Consider the following 17,205-nt stretch of genomic DNA (forward strand, 5'->3'; position numbering starts at 1 on the left):
AATTGTGCTGATGTAAAGTAGACATGTGGGAAATGTTATTTATTAACTCTTTTGTGTGACATATCGCTCTGATTTCAGGGCTTAAAAATTCAAATTTTGAAAATTGCTAAATTTTCAAAATTTTCGCCAAATTTCCGTTTTTTTCACAAATAAACGCAAGTGATATCGAAGAATTTTTTCCACAATCATGAAGTACAATATGTCACGAAAAAACAGTCTCAGAATCAGGGGGATCCGTTGAAGCGTTCCAGAGTAATTACCTCATAAAGTGACAGTGGTCAGAATTGTAAAAATTGGCCCGGTCATTAACGTGCAAACTACCCGCGGGGCTTAAGGGGTTAATGAGAAAAAGAAATGAACTTTTTAGAATTTACCAAATGGCTGCAATGAAACAAAGAGTGAAAAATTTAAAGGGGTCTGAATACTTTCTGTACCCACTGTACCTGAGAAAAACGGACGTCTGGATGAGGTCTCAGTTTGCAGTAAACAAAAAAGTTAAATGTTAAAAGTTATAGCAAATTTATATATATATATAAAAATGTTTTACTATTTCTTTGGGTTATTATGGTTGTGTGGATACCTAATATATGTAGGTCTTTGGGTTTTACAGTTATATGAAAAAGTTTGGGCACCCCTATTAATCATAAGCTTAATATTTTATAAAAATTGGTGTTTTTGCAACAGCTATTTCAGTTTGATATATGTAATAACTGTTGGACACAGTAATGTTTCTGCCTTGAAAATGTGCAATCTGCATTCAAACAAAATTTGACAGGTGCATAAGTATGGGCACCTCACCAGAAAAGTGACATTAATATTTAGTAGATCCTCCTTTTGCAAAAATAACAGCCTCTAGTCGCTTCCTGTAGCTTTTAATGATTTCCTGGATCCTGGATGAAGGTATTTTTGACCATTCCTCTTTACAAAACAATTCCAGTTCAGTTAAGTTTGATGGTCGCCGAGCATGTACAGCCCTCTTCAAATGATCCCACAGATGTTCAATGATATTCAGGTCTGGGGACTGGGATGGCCATTCCAGAACATTGTAATTGTTCCTCTGCATGAATGCCTGAGCAGATTTGGAGCAGTGTTTTGGATCATTGTCTTGCTGAAAGATCCATCCCCTGCGTAACTTAAACTTTGTCACTGATTCTTGAACTTTATTGTCAAGAATCTGCTGATACTGAGTGGAATCCATGCGTCCCTCAACTTTAACAAGATTCCCGGTGCCGGCATTGGCCACACAGCCCCAAAGCATGATGGAACCTCCACCAAATTTTACTGTGGGTAGCAAGTGTTTTTCTTGGAATGCTGTGTTTTTTTGCCGACATGCATAACGCCTTTTTGTATGACCAAACAACTCAATCTTGGTTTCATCAGTCCACAGGACCTTCTTCCAAAAAGAAATTGGCTTCTCCAAATGTGCTTTTGCATACCTCAGCCGACTCTGTTTGTGGCGTTCTTGCAGAAACGGCTTCTTTTGCATCACTCTCCCATACAGCTTCTCCTTGTGCAAAGTGCGTTGTATAGTTGACCGATGCACAGTGACACCATCTGCAGCAAGTTGATGCTGCAGCTCTCTGGAGGTGGTCTGAGGATTGTCCTTGAATGATCTCACCATTCTTCTTCTCTGCCTTTCTGATGTTTTTCTTGGCCTGCCACTTCTGGCCTTAACAAGAACAGTCCCTGTATTCTTCCATTTCCTTACTATGTTCCTCACAGTGGAAACTGACAGGTTAAATCTCTGAGACAGCTTTTTGTATCCTTCCCCTGAACAACTATGTTGAATAATCTTTGTTTTCAGATCATTTGACAGTTGTTTTGAGGAGCCCATGATGCCACTCTTCAGAGGAGATTCAAACAGGAGAACAACTTGCAAGTGGCCACTTTAAGTAGCTTTTCTCATGATTGCATACACCTGGCTATGAAGTTCAAAGCTCAATGAGGTTACAAAACCAAAAAAAGTGCTTTAGTAAGTCAGTAAAAAGTAGGTAGGAGTATTTAAAACAAGAAAATTATAAGGGTGCCCATACTTATGCACCTGTCAAATTTTGTTTGAATTCAGATTGCACATTTTCTGTTAGTACAATAAACCTCATTTCAAGGCAGAAACATCACTGTGTCCAACAGTTATTACATATATCAAACTGAAATAGCTGTTGTAAAAACACCAATTTTTATAAAACATTAAGCTTAAGATTAATAGGGGTGCCCAAACTTTTTCATATAACTGTATATAGGGAATATGTAACAAAATGTTGTTCATACAACAAAATTATTTTTTCACATTTTTAGGGGTGGGGGGATTTATTTTTAGTGTTGCACTTTTATTCGACTTTACTTATGAGTGTTAGGTATTTATTTACGGTATATAATTTGGACTCCAAAAAGTCATATAAGATCTCTAGCGGTGGTAACTTTTCGTTTAGTGAGCATGTTTTCACTGTTATTGGGCATTTATATGACCCCAATTTACAAGAGAAAATGGCCTTCTATAGTGACACAAGTTCTGCTGTGTTCTCACGTCCTGGTGATTCCTGTACAGGAAAAAACAGTACTGGTGAGATCCGTGGTCTGTGTCCGTGTGCCATTCGTACGTAAGTGATATACGTGTGACATCCGTGTATCAGTATATCCGTGTGTCCATGTGACACATTTGTGTGCTGTCCATGTGTTCGTGTGACACGTACAAGCGACTGGGAAAAGCAGTACAGTTCGAGCTGATCCCAGACACTGGCTGCTGAAGGCAGCTCTCATCATTGTCCCATGGTCGCGCTGAGATCAGCAAGACCAGAAGACAATGATAGGAGTTGTATTCAGCACCAGCTGTGTACATCCTTTGTAAAAGGAAGAATTAAATAAAAAAAAATGGGGTGGGCTCCCACCATTTATTCATAACCAGCAAAGGGAAAGGCGAACGCTGTGGGCTGATATTACCAGCCAAGGAAAGGGGACATTAGCCAAAAATATTCCCTGGCTATTAATAACAGCTATTTGATTAGAGTTTACTGGCTAGATTACAGGGGACCATAGAAAAAATTGATGTAGGGTCCCCCTATAAATTCTAACCAGCAAAGGCTAAACAGACAGCTGTGGGCAGATATTAATAGCCAGGGAAGGGGCCATGGATATTGGCCCACTCCAAGGCTAATAAGATCAGCCCTCAGTGGCCTCAGAAATGGCGCATCAATAAGATCCACCAATTCTTGCTCTTAGCCTCGCGCTTCCCACTTTCCCTGGTGCGGTGGAAAGTGGGGCAATAAAGTTGGGGTTGATGTCAGCTTGAGCTGCTGCGAGCGGTCCCCTGAACTGGGGTAACCTCAGAGAGATCACTGCTAGCTCTGTGAGAAAAATTCTCATGGTGCTTGTGCTGAGCTCAGTGAGATCACCGACGTCATGAAGATTACCCCAGTTCATTGTGGGCCGGTTTACAGTGAACTGGGGTAACCTTCATGACATCACTGCTAGGACCGTGAGAATTTTCTCACGGTGTTAGCAATGATCTCACTTTGGTCACCCCAGTTAAGGGGCCTGCTCGCAGCAGCTCAATATCCCCTGGTTTTCAACATGAATGGTAGCATCATGCCACTGTTCATTTTGAAAACCACATGTCACACAGATTGATTACGACGAGGGACAGTATGGGTTATCTTCAAGTCGAACAGGTGAGTACAAGTTTGCTTTTTTATAGGGGACATTGACTTCAATGGATTAGGTGTAAAGGAGAGTATAATTGTGTTTTTTTATTTTTTAATAATAATTTTTAATAACAGGGTGTTGACTTTAATTTCAAATAAAGAATTTTATTCTTGCTGTGTGTGGGGTATCTTATACATGCCTCTCCATTACTAACCCCTGGGCTTGATGTCAGCTGGCAATACAAAGCTGACATCAACCCCAACCCTATTACCCCACTTGCCACCGCACCAGAGCAAGTTAGAAGAGTGAGGCTAAGAGCTAGAATTGACACATCTTATTGATGTGCCATTTCTGGGGCCGCTGAGGGCTGATATTATTAGCCTCAGAGTGGGACAATATCCATGGCCCCTTCCCTGGCTATTAATATCAGCCCACAGCTGTTTGTTTAGTCTTTGCTAATTACAATTTATAGGGGGACCCTATGTAAAAAATTTTCTGGGGTCCCCTGTAAACTAGCCAATAAATGCTAATCAAACAGCTGCGAGCTGTTATTAATAGCCAGGGAACATTTTTGGCTAAAGGCCCCTTTCCCTCGCTAGTAATAGCCCCCACCAGGGGGCTTTCCCTCTGCTGGTTATGAATAATCGGCGGGAGCCCCCGTCATTTTTTTTAATTGAATTCTACCTTTTGCATAGGATGTACACAGCGGGTGCTGAATACAACTCCCATCATTGTCTCCAGGTCGCACTGATCTCATCACAACCAGGCGGCAATGATGAGAGCTGCCTTCAGCAGCCAGCGCGAACTGTACCGTTTTTTTCCAGGCACTGGTCCGAGCTACGCTGATGACACACGGATGTCATCCGTGTGTCAGTGTGCTGCACGTATTTTGTCTGTGCTGTGCAAAAAAACTTGACGTGTCTGCAAGTTTTTCACACGGACACACGGTCCGTGTGAAAAACATGACATGTGCGCGCACCCAATGAAAACAATGGGTGTGCGTATGTCCATATTTGCGGTCCTTAAAAATGGACCACATACGGACATAAAGAAAGCACGTGTAAAGAGGGCCTAAAGGTGATTGGGGTCTACTAGGACCCAGCACCTTCTCCAAATTGATATATAGACACCCAACAATGAAGTGCTTGCCGAATCCAATAGCTGTATTAGCTGATTGCTAAATAGCCAAGAAAAGAGAGGACAGCGGTAAGGACAAGACCTACTCCTTCTAGACTGTAGGAACAGAGACTTTCCTCACTGTATGGCATTTGGTCGTTATCTGATCAAGAGTATAGATTAAGTAACTAGAAAAAAACACTTACATAGAAGAGCATAAACTTATCTTAAGATTCAATGACAATTCCCAAAAAAATAGAAATAGATACATTTTTTGCCAGACACTGGAAAAACTCTGAACAAAGCAAATAGGCCTTATACTGTATCAAAAAGATATGAGTAAGTATCTAATTTGCTCATCCACTCACAGAACGTACCATGCACATTTTCTTTGTGCTTTTTCAGGGCATCTTTGCTTCTAAATTTCTTCCCACAACTATCAGACTTGCATATAAATCTGACATCTCCTTTACAGGCCTCTCTGTGTTGATCAAAACTGTAATGAAAATAATGGCTGATTAACAATAAAAATGTGAAAAATTGGATTAAATTGTACATTTTGTAATCCGAGCATGCCCTATAACACTGGTCTTCAACTTGTGCCTTCCAGCTGTGGCAATTCCACAACTCCTGGCATGCTAGGAGTTGTAGTATTACAACAGCTATAGAGTCACAGGTCATATATTATAAACACAAGACCACTGTCATATATTATAAACACAAGTTAAGACGTGCATTACCTAAATAGGAGGTAAGGAGGAGCTTCTCTTTCTTGGTTAGATGTCAAAAAAAGAACAAGAAGAAACTTGAAAGCAGGCATGCAAAAAGGGAAGCCAGAAATAAGACAGCAGTTCAGTAATTCAAACACAAAACCTCAACGCTGAGCCGAAGAAGGTATTGCAAACGGAACACTGATAACTCCCTGAAGTGTCTCCGGAGACGATACTTTCTGAGCACTGAAGTACACTAAAGAAAAGAGAACAGTTTAGAGTCTAGAACACAACAGCAAAATGCTGTTTATCGATCTTATGTTCAACTTTCATACAAATGTCATAATAAAGATGACCCTAAGAAACAATTAGGGATTCTATCATAAAAAGTGGTGGAATATTGTTACAGTATGCAATCACTCTCTGATCAGTGTAGTTTAGGATGTTCCCACTAGATCTTTATAGCCATCACGTAGAACAGTTAAGAGCCTGGCAAAGAAGGTTCTCACATCCCATTTGAACACTACCTTCTTTGATATTATGAGTAAAGCCCTAGCACATAAACTGACCACGTCAATATCAGTAGAGCCCCAATGATCCAACATATACCAAGAGTATCCTTTAAGCATGCATTTGCGAGGTCCAGCATATCTTCATTACTGTATGAAATGGCTTAGTAGACCGTGCTGTTCCAAATAGATGCCTATACAGAGGCATATGTCTGTGCCTTCCTGTAGAGGTGTGGTCAAGAAATATTCCCTAAAACGGACAGATATATCCAAGGAAGTACAGAGGTCACTCATCAGGATCCATGATTATCTAAGGCAATGAAAGGGTTGATGTTATAATCCCTGGTAGACTAGCAGAGACTAGAGGTTAATGACAGGATCACTAATGTTCTAGGGCAGTGAAGGGATTAATGTCAGAATGCCTGGTTGTCTACAGAAGTAAAGGGGTGAGTACCTTTCCAGATTTCTTACCATTCTAGGCTGCAGTTTTGCTCAAATCATTCAGCTTTCTCTTGCCTCCCTGCTCTAATCATCATAGTAATGAATAATGGGAGAGAAAAGACAGGACCGAACAACTATAAAGCAGCACCTTCAGCCTCTCTACATAGCTTAAAGGGAATGCTCTATCTGATCACATAACCCCAACTGGTCCTGAGGATAAAGATGCTTTAGGAGGCAATTTACCTGACAATGCTGCATTGCTGTTTTTTTAGGATTGTTGGGAATTTCAGCAGTTGGACATCCAATGGTCAGAATTTGATGGCATATCCTAGGGATTTTTCATCACCTTCTATGATGTGAATACACATTTACATACTAGAAACTATATTTTTACGTTACATGGCAATAATTGTGTTTCTCAGTTCTGACAACTTGTTGACCTTGATCTTAAAATTCAAACATTTTACATCGCATTTTTTTTCACTCTTAATTATATTGTCGTCAGTGAGTGATTTACAGTTTTTTTGTCATATTACATAGTATCTGCAAATTCTAAGCACTCTACATACAAGTACCTGCTATAATCATCTCCGTTTTCCAAAATCACCAAAAACTATATTTAAAGGGGTTTATAATTGGTGGTCTCCTGTCCAGTTTCATCAATTATACGCAAGAGAGTAGAGGCGCTAATAAAGAGTAAATCTCTTTTGAGGACCAGGCTTATCTGTGCATTACAATTGAAGTCTGTTGATTTCAATAGAATAGAAGACTTGTTCCAGAGTATATAGTTGTTTTTTAGAGATATCATCAGCAAGATATCTTGAGATATCATTGGCCAATCTCTCCAATAAGAAATGATTGTCTGAAGCAGAAACCATTTAAAAATACTGTATGTGCTACATTTTTCAAAATTTTTTGTCTCATTTGAATCAATCAGGATGGGGTGTAAATTTTTAAAACACAATTAAATCTAGACTCTAATTTGGATAATAAATGTATGTTAGAGGGAGCCCTATTGGAGGGCACATCCTCTCCTCTATGCTGAAGAACCGATCTTTATAAAATAAAGTTGGTTTTGAACATAGAAGAACATTTTCAAGAATCTATAATACACTCCTTAACATTGAAATTGCAAGACCAAGAAGAAAAAATTGTGTAAGAATAAAAATCTCAGGAACTATAATGATATGTAAATGATAAATATGTGGAAAAAAACATTAAAAATATCTCAATTTAATCAGTGTCAAGTATGAGCACCACGCACAGAAATACTCACACTTACAAACCTGTCATGCTGTCAATGAGGTTTTTAATGGTTGACTGAAAAATGTTCTGCCATGCTGAATGCATTTGGGCATAAAAGTCATCAAGCTCCACTTCTGGCAGCTTCCTATGTAATTGCTAACCAATGGCGTTCCAGATGTGCATGATGCGAAGCTGCTGTATGCCATGATAGAATGTTTAGGCATGTATGCTCCTCACAGTAGCATGAACAATGATAAAATGGCCTCATAAAATGGCTCCCGGGACACTTTCATGTCAACTTGTGAAGCTCTCTTCATGGCGTTGCCCATGTGGTTGCCAAACCAATATGTGACTTTGATTGCATCCAAGACAAAAGTGGGACTCATTGCTGAAGGGGATAGACCTCCATTACAGCCTCCATTGTCTTCTTGTTCTGCTCCATGATAGTCTATGAGAGCAGAACAGTGAGGTCTGTAGGACATCTGTAGCTGTGCATCTCGCCAGTAGCCCAATGTCGTGCAAACGCCTTCTAATGGCTTGCTTACACACTGTTTGATGCTTTAAGATATTTAAAAAATTTGTTTTTCATATTTTCATGATTTGCATATCATTAACATATGTATAGATTGTATGATTTCCATAATTCCATGACTTTTCCCTCCTGGTGTTGCATTATCAATGTTGGGAAGTGTATATATGTTAGAACGAAAAAAGCTATTGTTGAGTGTATATAAGACCACTTTGCTACAGGGAATGAATCTCAAAATCTATAATTGATATAGATAATTATCAAATGACCAACTCTGAAATGTATACATACATTACAATATTTGTACAAATTTCAGTATTGAACCCAAAAATTGAAAAGGGAAGTATGGAGCTAACCACTTAGAAGGATGAAATAAATATTTGCAATGAATTTGAAGTACAGTAAAGGAAAAGCTAGACAAGTAACAAATGTAAACTAAGGGAGGACAGTTTCATTGTAGAGGCTGTGAATTGTTTTGTGAATTTGTTTAAGTTGTATTAAAATGTTATATAAAATATTACTGATGTTTTCTAGAGGTACATTCATAAGTACACTGTGTGCAGAATTATTAGGCAAGTTGTATTTTAGAGGATTGTTTTTATTATTGATCAACAACTATGTTCTCAATCAACTCAAAAGACTCATAAATATCCAAGCTTAATATTTTTGGAAGTTGGAATGTTTTTTTTTTTAGATTTGGCTATCTTAGGAGGATATCTGTTTGTGCAGGTAACTATTACTGTGCAGAATTATTAGGCAACTTAATAAAAACCAAATATAATCCCATCTCACTTGTTTATTTTCACCAGGTAAACCAATATCAGTGCACAAAATTTAGAAATAAACATTTCTGACATGCAAAAACAAAAACAAAAAAAAATAGTGATCAATATAGCCACCTTTCTTTATGATGACACTCAACAGCCTTCCATCCATAGATTCTGTCAGTTGCTTGATCTGGTTTCGATCAACATTGTGTGCAGCAGCCACCACAGCCTCCAAGACACTGTTCCGAGAGGTGTACTGTTTTCCCTCCCTGAAGATCTCACATTTTATGATGGACCACAGGTTCTCTATGGGGTTCAGATGAGGTGAACAAGGGGGCCATGTCATTATTTTTTCTTCTTTTAGACCTTTACTGGCCAGCCACGCTGTGGAGTAGTTGGATGCATGTGATGGAGCATTGTCCTGCATGAAAATCATGTTTTTATTGAACGATACCGACTTCTTTCTGTACTACTGCTTGAAGAAGTTGTCTTCCAGAAACTGGCAGTAGGTCTAGGAGTTGAGCTTCGCTCCATCCTCAACCCAAAAAGGTCCCACAAGTTCATCTTTGATGATACCAGCCCATACCAGTACCCCACCACCACCTTGCTGGCGTCTGAGTCGGAGTGGAGCTCTCTGCCCTTTACTGATCCAGCCTCTGGCCCATCCATCTGGCCCATCAAGAGTCACTCTCATTTCATGAGTCCATAAAACCTTGGAAAAAACAGCCTTAAGATATTTCTTGGCCCATTCTTGACTTTTTATCTTATGTTTCTTGTTCAATGGTGTTCGTTTTTCAGCCTTCCTTACCTTGGCCATGTCCATGAGTATACCACACCTTGTGCTTTTTGATACTCCAGTAACGTTGCAGCTCTGAAATATTGCAAAACTGGTGGCGAATGGCATCTTGGCAGCTTCACGCTTGATTTTCCTCAATTCATGGGCAGTTATTTTGCGCCTTTTTTGGCCAACACGCTTCTTGCGACCCTGTTGGCTATTTGCCATGAAACGCTTGATTGTTCGGTGATCATGCTTCAAAAGTTTGGAAATTTCAAGACTGCTGCATCCCTCTGCAAGACATCTCACAATTTTGGACTTTTCAGAGCCCGTCAAATCTCTCTCCTGACCCATTTTGCCAAAGGAAAGGAAGTTGCCTAATAATTAAGCACACCTTATATAGGGTGTTGATGTCATTGGTCAACACCCCTCCTCATTACAGAGATGCACATCACCAGATTTACTTAATTGGTAGTTGAATTTCAAGCCTATGCAGCTTGGAGTAGGACAACATGTATAAAAAGTATCATGTGATCAAAATACTCATTTGCCTAATAATTCTGCACACAGTGTATATAAGAGTGAGTACATAGCTACAGTCTTGCCACAAATAAAAACATAGGGCCTGATTTATCAAAGTTTTTACACCAGTATTCGGAGGTAAAAAACTTTGAAAAGTAGTATAATTTTGGCGCAAATGGAGGCTGCACTAGAATGTTACGACTTTTGGCGTTCTCACAGCATTTTTGCCCAGCTCCAACAAAGTAGCAACCGCCACTCCTCAAATTCATGAAGAGAGGCGGCGTTTGCTATGCCACAAGTCTTACTCCAGAAGGAACTAGTTTAGGATTTATTGTGAGACCACTCGTCAGATGCTCCTGAATCATAAAGAGTTGTATACCTCTCCATTAATCTGGAACGTCTGACTCCAGCACACCTCATCATCAAGACCAATGTGAACAATCCAAGAGGATCATCTGATCAGTCCAGGCTCTAGCACAATGTTAGACCCTAAAGCTCCAGCAGAAGACAAACCTGATACTGGTGTTACAGCAATGCTAAATGTATTAACTCCATTAAAGGGTTTTCCCATGAATAAAGTACACTTCAATCAATCAAAACACCAGAAATGTGTTTTGGTCACTTTCCTTTTTAAAAATTCTATAAAAACAGAACAAAACATTGTACAGAGAAAATAATGGAATCAATAAAATGGTCAGCTTGTTGCACTAAAATCCAGCCCTCACCCAGCTCTACTGATGTAAAAACAAAAATGTTATGGCGACACAAACACCAAAAATTGTTTTCTAAAGTTCCTAAAAAATTTTCTCCACTTAAATAAAAAAAAATCATACAATTTTTGTATCACCATAATCATACTGACCTGGAGAATCATGATTCAAAGTAACTTTTCCTGCAGATGTACATCGTAAAACAAAACGCACAAAAAATGGCAGAATTGCATTTTTGCCCAATTTTACCACACTTGGAATTTTTTCACCATTTTTCAGTAAATTGAGTGGCAAAATGAATATCGTCATTCAAAACTACAACTCGTATAGCAAAAAACAAGCCATTATACATTCTGATTATCTGCACCTGGATAGCTATGACTAGAACCACACCTTATGCTCACTGGTCAGTCAGCTGGGGAAGCTGAGCAGAGTGAGTTGTGTTGGAGCAGTAGAGATACAAGCCAGAATCTCTCCGAGAAGAGACAGCACAGGCTGTGTGCACCAAACTGCAAGTATCACTGGTTGTTATGAACCAATAGCTATTTTGTGCGACCGAACTGAGACTAGCTCTGCCATGTCTGAATAGCCAGAGTCTATACTATTTAGTTAGTGCATGGACACGGCTAGGGATTTTATGTTTATTGTTTATGGTTTTGTTTTTGGTACTGTGCAACCAGTGGAAATAAACATTATTCTGTGTGTAATATAAAACCCCTTTGTCTTTGTGTTCCAAGCAGCTACCAGAGATAGTGAACCCCTGCAAAGTCTATGGTTCAGTGAAAAAATCTGACAGCATTCGGATGTCGTCCGTGTGCTGTCTATTTTTCACTGACAGGAGAAGGTGGAGAAACTTTTTTTTCTCATTAGTGAAAAAAACTGATGAAATTCTAACCAAACTCTGATAAAAATCTGATAAACCACTCATGAAAATCACAGCTGAAACTTGGTCCATTTTTCTTCTACGTAAAAAACCTGACATCTGAATGAGGTATAAGCGGGGGCCTTCATGGATACCATCTTTTGTTTACCATTTTTTTTCACATCATGATTACTTCCATAGTACAAAAACATCATAGAAAACTGATGACAAAATTGATCATATAGTTTTATATGGCGTCAGTATTACAGTTTTCCAGTGGTATCAATTGTAACGTACTGGACAAAAATCTTTGCATGCAGCATTACCTTTCCAAAAGTCATCCTTTGCACAACTTTGTCATCACTTGTGTACGGATCATACAACAATAACTAGCCGGTCATACCTGATATGAATGAACTTAGACAAAGAATCCAACCACAGAACACCAAGCAACAAAGGATATAGAAGAGATGGAATGAGGTCAGTAGTAGACATTGTACACATTGGGGTTACTAATACAAAACAGAGCAAATGAAAAACCAAAATACTACCAAAACAAACAGTTAGGCCACTGATTGTATTGAAAGACCTCCAAAAGAAATTAATTGGCTCCTACAGACAGCAGTTCGCTTTTTACTTGCACTAATTGTTATTGATGGTCAGTATCTGTCTACACTTCCACCTTCACCACACATTTAAGAAGTTTATAGGACAGGTAAGATGGGCAGCATACGTAAAAACTCATGGTAAGTACATACTGTCTTTGGAGAGCTTGTTTTACTGGGAACTTCTTGCCGCAGTTTCTACACTTGAACTCCTTTTCTTCACGTGGCTTTTGATGCAGAGCTTGAAGATGTTCTGCTAAAATTTGCTGACTTGGAAAACTAGACTCACAAAGTGGGCAGTCGTGATCATCTTTACAATTGTTGTGCTCTAGAAAAGTAAAAAGAGATGCACATAACACTATGCTCTTAGTATGCAGCTATACATTTATGTCTGAAATAACCATGGCTATTTACTCTTTCTTTAAGTGATGTCTGGCAGTGGTTCTCTCTCCTCCAGTTGAGCACTCCTATGTATGGGAGTGGCGGGAAGATAGTTGTCGGCCGAATGATCGGCCGAAACACCGTTCTGCTGACAGCTATCTAAAGTGTTGTGAAGGATACGTGACACACCGTCTCAGTGAATGCCCGGGTAGGATGCCACGCCGTATTTAAACACATAAGGAAGATCTCAGCACTCCTTTAGATTGAATAATGAAACTTCTTTTATTGTTTCTGTCTAAACAGCTAGACCTTCATCAGATGGATTGCCATAAGGGTAAATAGACAACAGTATCACAAGCAATAGACTAAATCACTAGTGAATGACTAGAATCACTAGCTAGAATCACTAGCAATTAACATCACCCATGTTACCAGCACTCTTTAGATTGCACAATACAATAGGTTTCATTGGAAAGGAGAAAAGGTTGCAGTTGCCTTATCTCTTCATGGTTTCCCTCTATGCCTCATGGAGTACTGCTGTGTGAACTGTTGCTGATTTTATCTTTATTGAAATAAATCTCTTTTTTATGGATGAAGCGAGTGCTGGTCTCTTTCTGGACTTTCTAATAGGTTTCATTATTCGCATCAAAAAAGTGATGGGATCTTCCTACTTTAGCTATGTAAAGTGTATGGTGGGGTTTAGAGTTTATGTGTCTGGCAATTTACTCTCTTTTAAGTCTATAGACTCTGTCTTTATCTTAAAGAAAAATCAAACAGATGTTTGGACCTAACTGATATAATTTTATCACTTTATATCACATGTATGTCAAAGGCAACCCAGCAGTCAAATTAAAATATGAGATGTATAGTCAACATACCTTGTGCCCTCTTTAATAATGATGGTGCTGCAGAGTTCTTGTCCTCTGTCTATGTCTCTGCAAAATGTCTGCTGCAGACCCGTTAGGATCTTTCTAAAATTGAAGACAAACACCTACACCTCTATTGCCTCTTGATAGGGCTAGTACCCTTATATCAGAGGGCAGTGAATGGGACAGGATGTGCCTTTGTCCATCAGACACCATGATATAAACCAACAGACCCCATCATAAGTGACTGAGTTCCTTCAAACACCAGAGTTATTTGTCATATAATGGACACTTTTAGGTCTCTTCAACTAAAACTCAGTCTCACAACACTGTAAACTGACATCAATTTTCATTGTCCTTTGTTTAGATTGTGTCAAATTTCTAGTAACAGAAATTTTTGATCAGCATTTAAAAGCCTTTTTTAGCTGTTTTCAGTGCTGTATTACATATGTCATATGGCATACAACAGCTTCCATCATCCATAGGATCAGGGACCCATTTAAAAAAAAATGTACATGTAACATATACTTTTTTCCAAATACTGAATGGTATAGCGTTTTTTCACTGTTTCATCCGCTTATAATTATTTGTACCGACCTCACTCTTCTGACCTCAACCTGAAAAATGAACCCTTATTGACACATTTATTATATGTGTTAGGAGCTTTTTCTTTCTACTTACCAAACATATGGCTAATGCACAGTCTTTTTTTAAATAGACAACACACAGGCTCATAGATCCATAGACATGTCTGTTTTAAAAATGGATCACTGTGTCTGATCCATGAGACTCTGTCCATGTCTTATTGTCCTCCATTTTGCAGATCCGACCAGGACATTAAAGTCTATGGGGATCCGTTAAACACTGATGAATAATGGAAGTCATATGTTCTTTGGTGTTTTATCAGTTTTTCACATAAATAAAAACTTAGGTAGCTCACCTCTTTCAGTTATTAAAAAAGCATGAGAAAAAAAACAAGTACGGACCACGGTTGCAAAATGGAGGCAATATGGTTGACACGTTAGAAAAAGTTGTTCTGCTTTACACAGATGTAAAAATAGATATAAATGTGCGAATATAGCCTCATTCAGACTTGAATATAATCTTTTCATTCTTAAGTACATTATCTAAAGATCCTATTGAGTGTAATTCCATTTAATCATCAACAAGTATTGATCTGGCTATCTTTTTACTGTTCAGTGCTATTTCACATCTTTTTTCTTACCTCAAAAGACTTGACTTATGACTCTGCAATTACTCACCTAATGTTTATACAATAAGCGTAACGCTAAAACTTTACATATTCTAGAATGAAAGACAATTAATTTGTTTCAAGATAATAAAATTAACCTGTTTCACTTTTCTCCCCAGACGGCTGAACTTCTTTAATGTTCTCTTCCTCTTCTTTAGCGACCACACTTGCAACCTCTTTGGTCTCTTCTTCGGCTTCTTCCATATCGCTGTCTAGGTAGCCAATAAGTAGTTCAGTGTCTGTGTCTATGTCATCAACAGCCAAATAGAATATGTTCTCTCCTTCCTTAAACAGCCACAAAAAAACATTAAAGCGTAAATAAAGTGCAAGTTAACCTTAAGTTTTAAAAATTGTAGCAATAAAAATACACTACTTTTTAAGTTCTGTTAATTACATTTTTTCCCTTAATTACTGTTTTATTGCTGAGCATTAAAATAGTAATCTTAATTCTAAAGATAAAAATAATTGTAAAGTGCACAGTAATCATGGGTTAATCACATACTATTCATGAATAGTTTAGCCAGTGTCAGCATTTGAGTATAACATGTCTTGGCTATGTTGGCATGAAGCCCGAGTTTTTACCTGTAGTAGGCATGCGTTGTACACACCTACCTACAGTGGGTACGGAAAGTATTCAGACCCCATTAAATTTTTCACACGTTGTTTCATTGCAGCCATTTGGTAAATTCTAAAAAGTTCATTTTTTTCTCATTAAAGTACAGTCTGCCCCCCATCTTGACTGAAAAAAGAGAGATGCTCAATTGGGTTTAGGTCAGGGCTCTGGCTGGGCCAGTCCAGAATGGTCACAGAGTTGTTCTGACGCCACGCCTTTGTTATTCTAGCTGTGTAATTAGGGTAATTGTCTTGTTGGAAGGTGAACCTTCGCCCTGTCCCTGTAGCTGAAAAACACCCCCATAGCATGATGCTGCCACCACGTTTCACTATTGGGATTGTATTCGGCAGGTGATGAGCAGTGCCTGGTTTTCTCCACACATTCCGCTTAGAATTAGCACCAAAAAGTTCTATCTTTATCTCATCAGACCAGAGAATCTTATTTCTCATAGTCTGGGAGTCCTTCATGTGTTTTTGAGCAAACTCTATGCGGGCTTTCATATGTCTTGCACTGAGGAGAGGTTTCCGTCCGGCCACTCTGCCATAAAGGCCCAACTGGTGGAGGGCTGCAGAGATATTTGACTTTGTGGAACTTTCTCCCATCTCCCTACTGCATCTCTGGAGTTCAGCAACAGTGATCTTGGGGTTCTTCTTTACCTCTCTCACCAAGGCTCTTCTCCCATGATTGCTCAGTTTGGCTGGACGGCCATGTCTAGGAAGATTTCTGGTGGTCCCAAACTTCTTCCATTTAAGGATTATGGAGGCCACTGTGTTCTTAGGAACCTTGAGTAATGCAGAAATTCTTTTATAACCTTGGCCAGATCTGTGCCTTGCCACAATTCTGTCTCTGAGCTCCTTGGGCAGTTTCTTTGAGCTCATGATTCTCATTTGGTCTGACATGCACTGTGAGCTGTGAGGTCTTATACAGACCGGTGTGTGCCTTTCCAAATCAAGTCCTATCAGTTTAATTAAACACAGCTGGACTCCAATGAAGTAGAACCATCTCAAGGAAGATCACAAGGAAATGGACAGCATGCAACTTAAATATGAGTGTCTGAGCAAAGGGCCTGAATACTTATGACCATGTGATATTTCAGTTTTTCTTTTTTTAAAAATTTGCAAACATTTTTTAAATTTCAGTTTTTTTCCGTCAAGATGGGGTGCAGAGTGTACTTTAATGAGAAAAAAATGAACTTTTTAGAATTTACCAAATTGCTGCAATGAAACAAAGTGTGAAAAATTTAAAGGGGTCTGAATACTTTCCGTACCCGCTGTAGGTACAGTAACTGTAGTGAAAAATTTTATAGCCTTAGGTTAAGAAGGTTCAAAATGGCCACAACAGTGTGACTTAAACTGGCAGCACTCAGAAGATAGCACACATGTTTCCGTGATCCTATATGTACTTGATTCTGGGGTGTAATTAGGTATATTTAGCCAAAGATCACATTCATGATTGGTAAGAATTCGGTACTACATGCTATGTAAAGTTCACCTATTTTGTTACTTCTATTAATACAGCAATCTGAGAGGCTGTTCTCTCAGACTTGGTTTTATGCTATCTTAAATGCATATTAACTGTCTCCTGGCCAGCTAGATACACTCAGGCAACTGTTAAGGTTTAATTAAGGTTCATATTCAACTTACTCTAATTGTGTGTATGGTAT

General features: G+C 38.8%; 1 protein-coding gene across 4 annotated transcripts in view; it reads right to left on the minus strand.

Moving 5' to 3' along the window:
- Nucleotides 1-17,205, minus strand: part of PRDM5 (PR/SET domain 5) — a 330,811-nt gene that overhangs the window by 214,928 nt on the left and 98,678 nt on the right. For 3 of the 4 annotated variants that reach the window (XM_073655558.1, XM_073655553.1, XM_073655543.1), the window contains exons 5-8: nucleotides 15,028-15,214; nucleotides 12,584-12,758; nucleotides 5,629-5,721; nucleotides 5,133-5,251 (exon numbers count right to left, since the gene is read on the minus strand). In XM_073655558.1, the coding sequence (XP_073511659.1) occupies nucleotides 5,133-5,251; nucleotides 5,629-5,721; nucleotides 12,584-12,758; nucleotides 15,028-15,214 (574 nt within the window). The remainder of the gene's footprint in view (nucleotides 1-5,132; nucleotides 5,252-5,628; nucleotides 5,722-12,583; nucleotides 12,759-15,027; nucleotides 15,215-17,205) is intronic. The other variant, XM_073655566.1, reaches the window with a different exon arrangement.

The sequence above is a fragment of the Phyllobates terribilis genome, unplaced genomic scaffold, assembly GCF_046119375.1.
Source record: "Phyllobates terribilis strain yellow unplaced genomic scaffold, ASM4611937v1 Scaffold_1__5_contigs__length_1240528914, whole genome shotgun sequence".
NCBI classification, from domain to species: Eukaryota; Metazoa; Chordata; class Amphibia; order Anura; family Dendrobatidae; genus Phyllobates; species Phyllobates terribilis.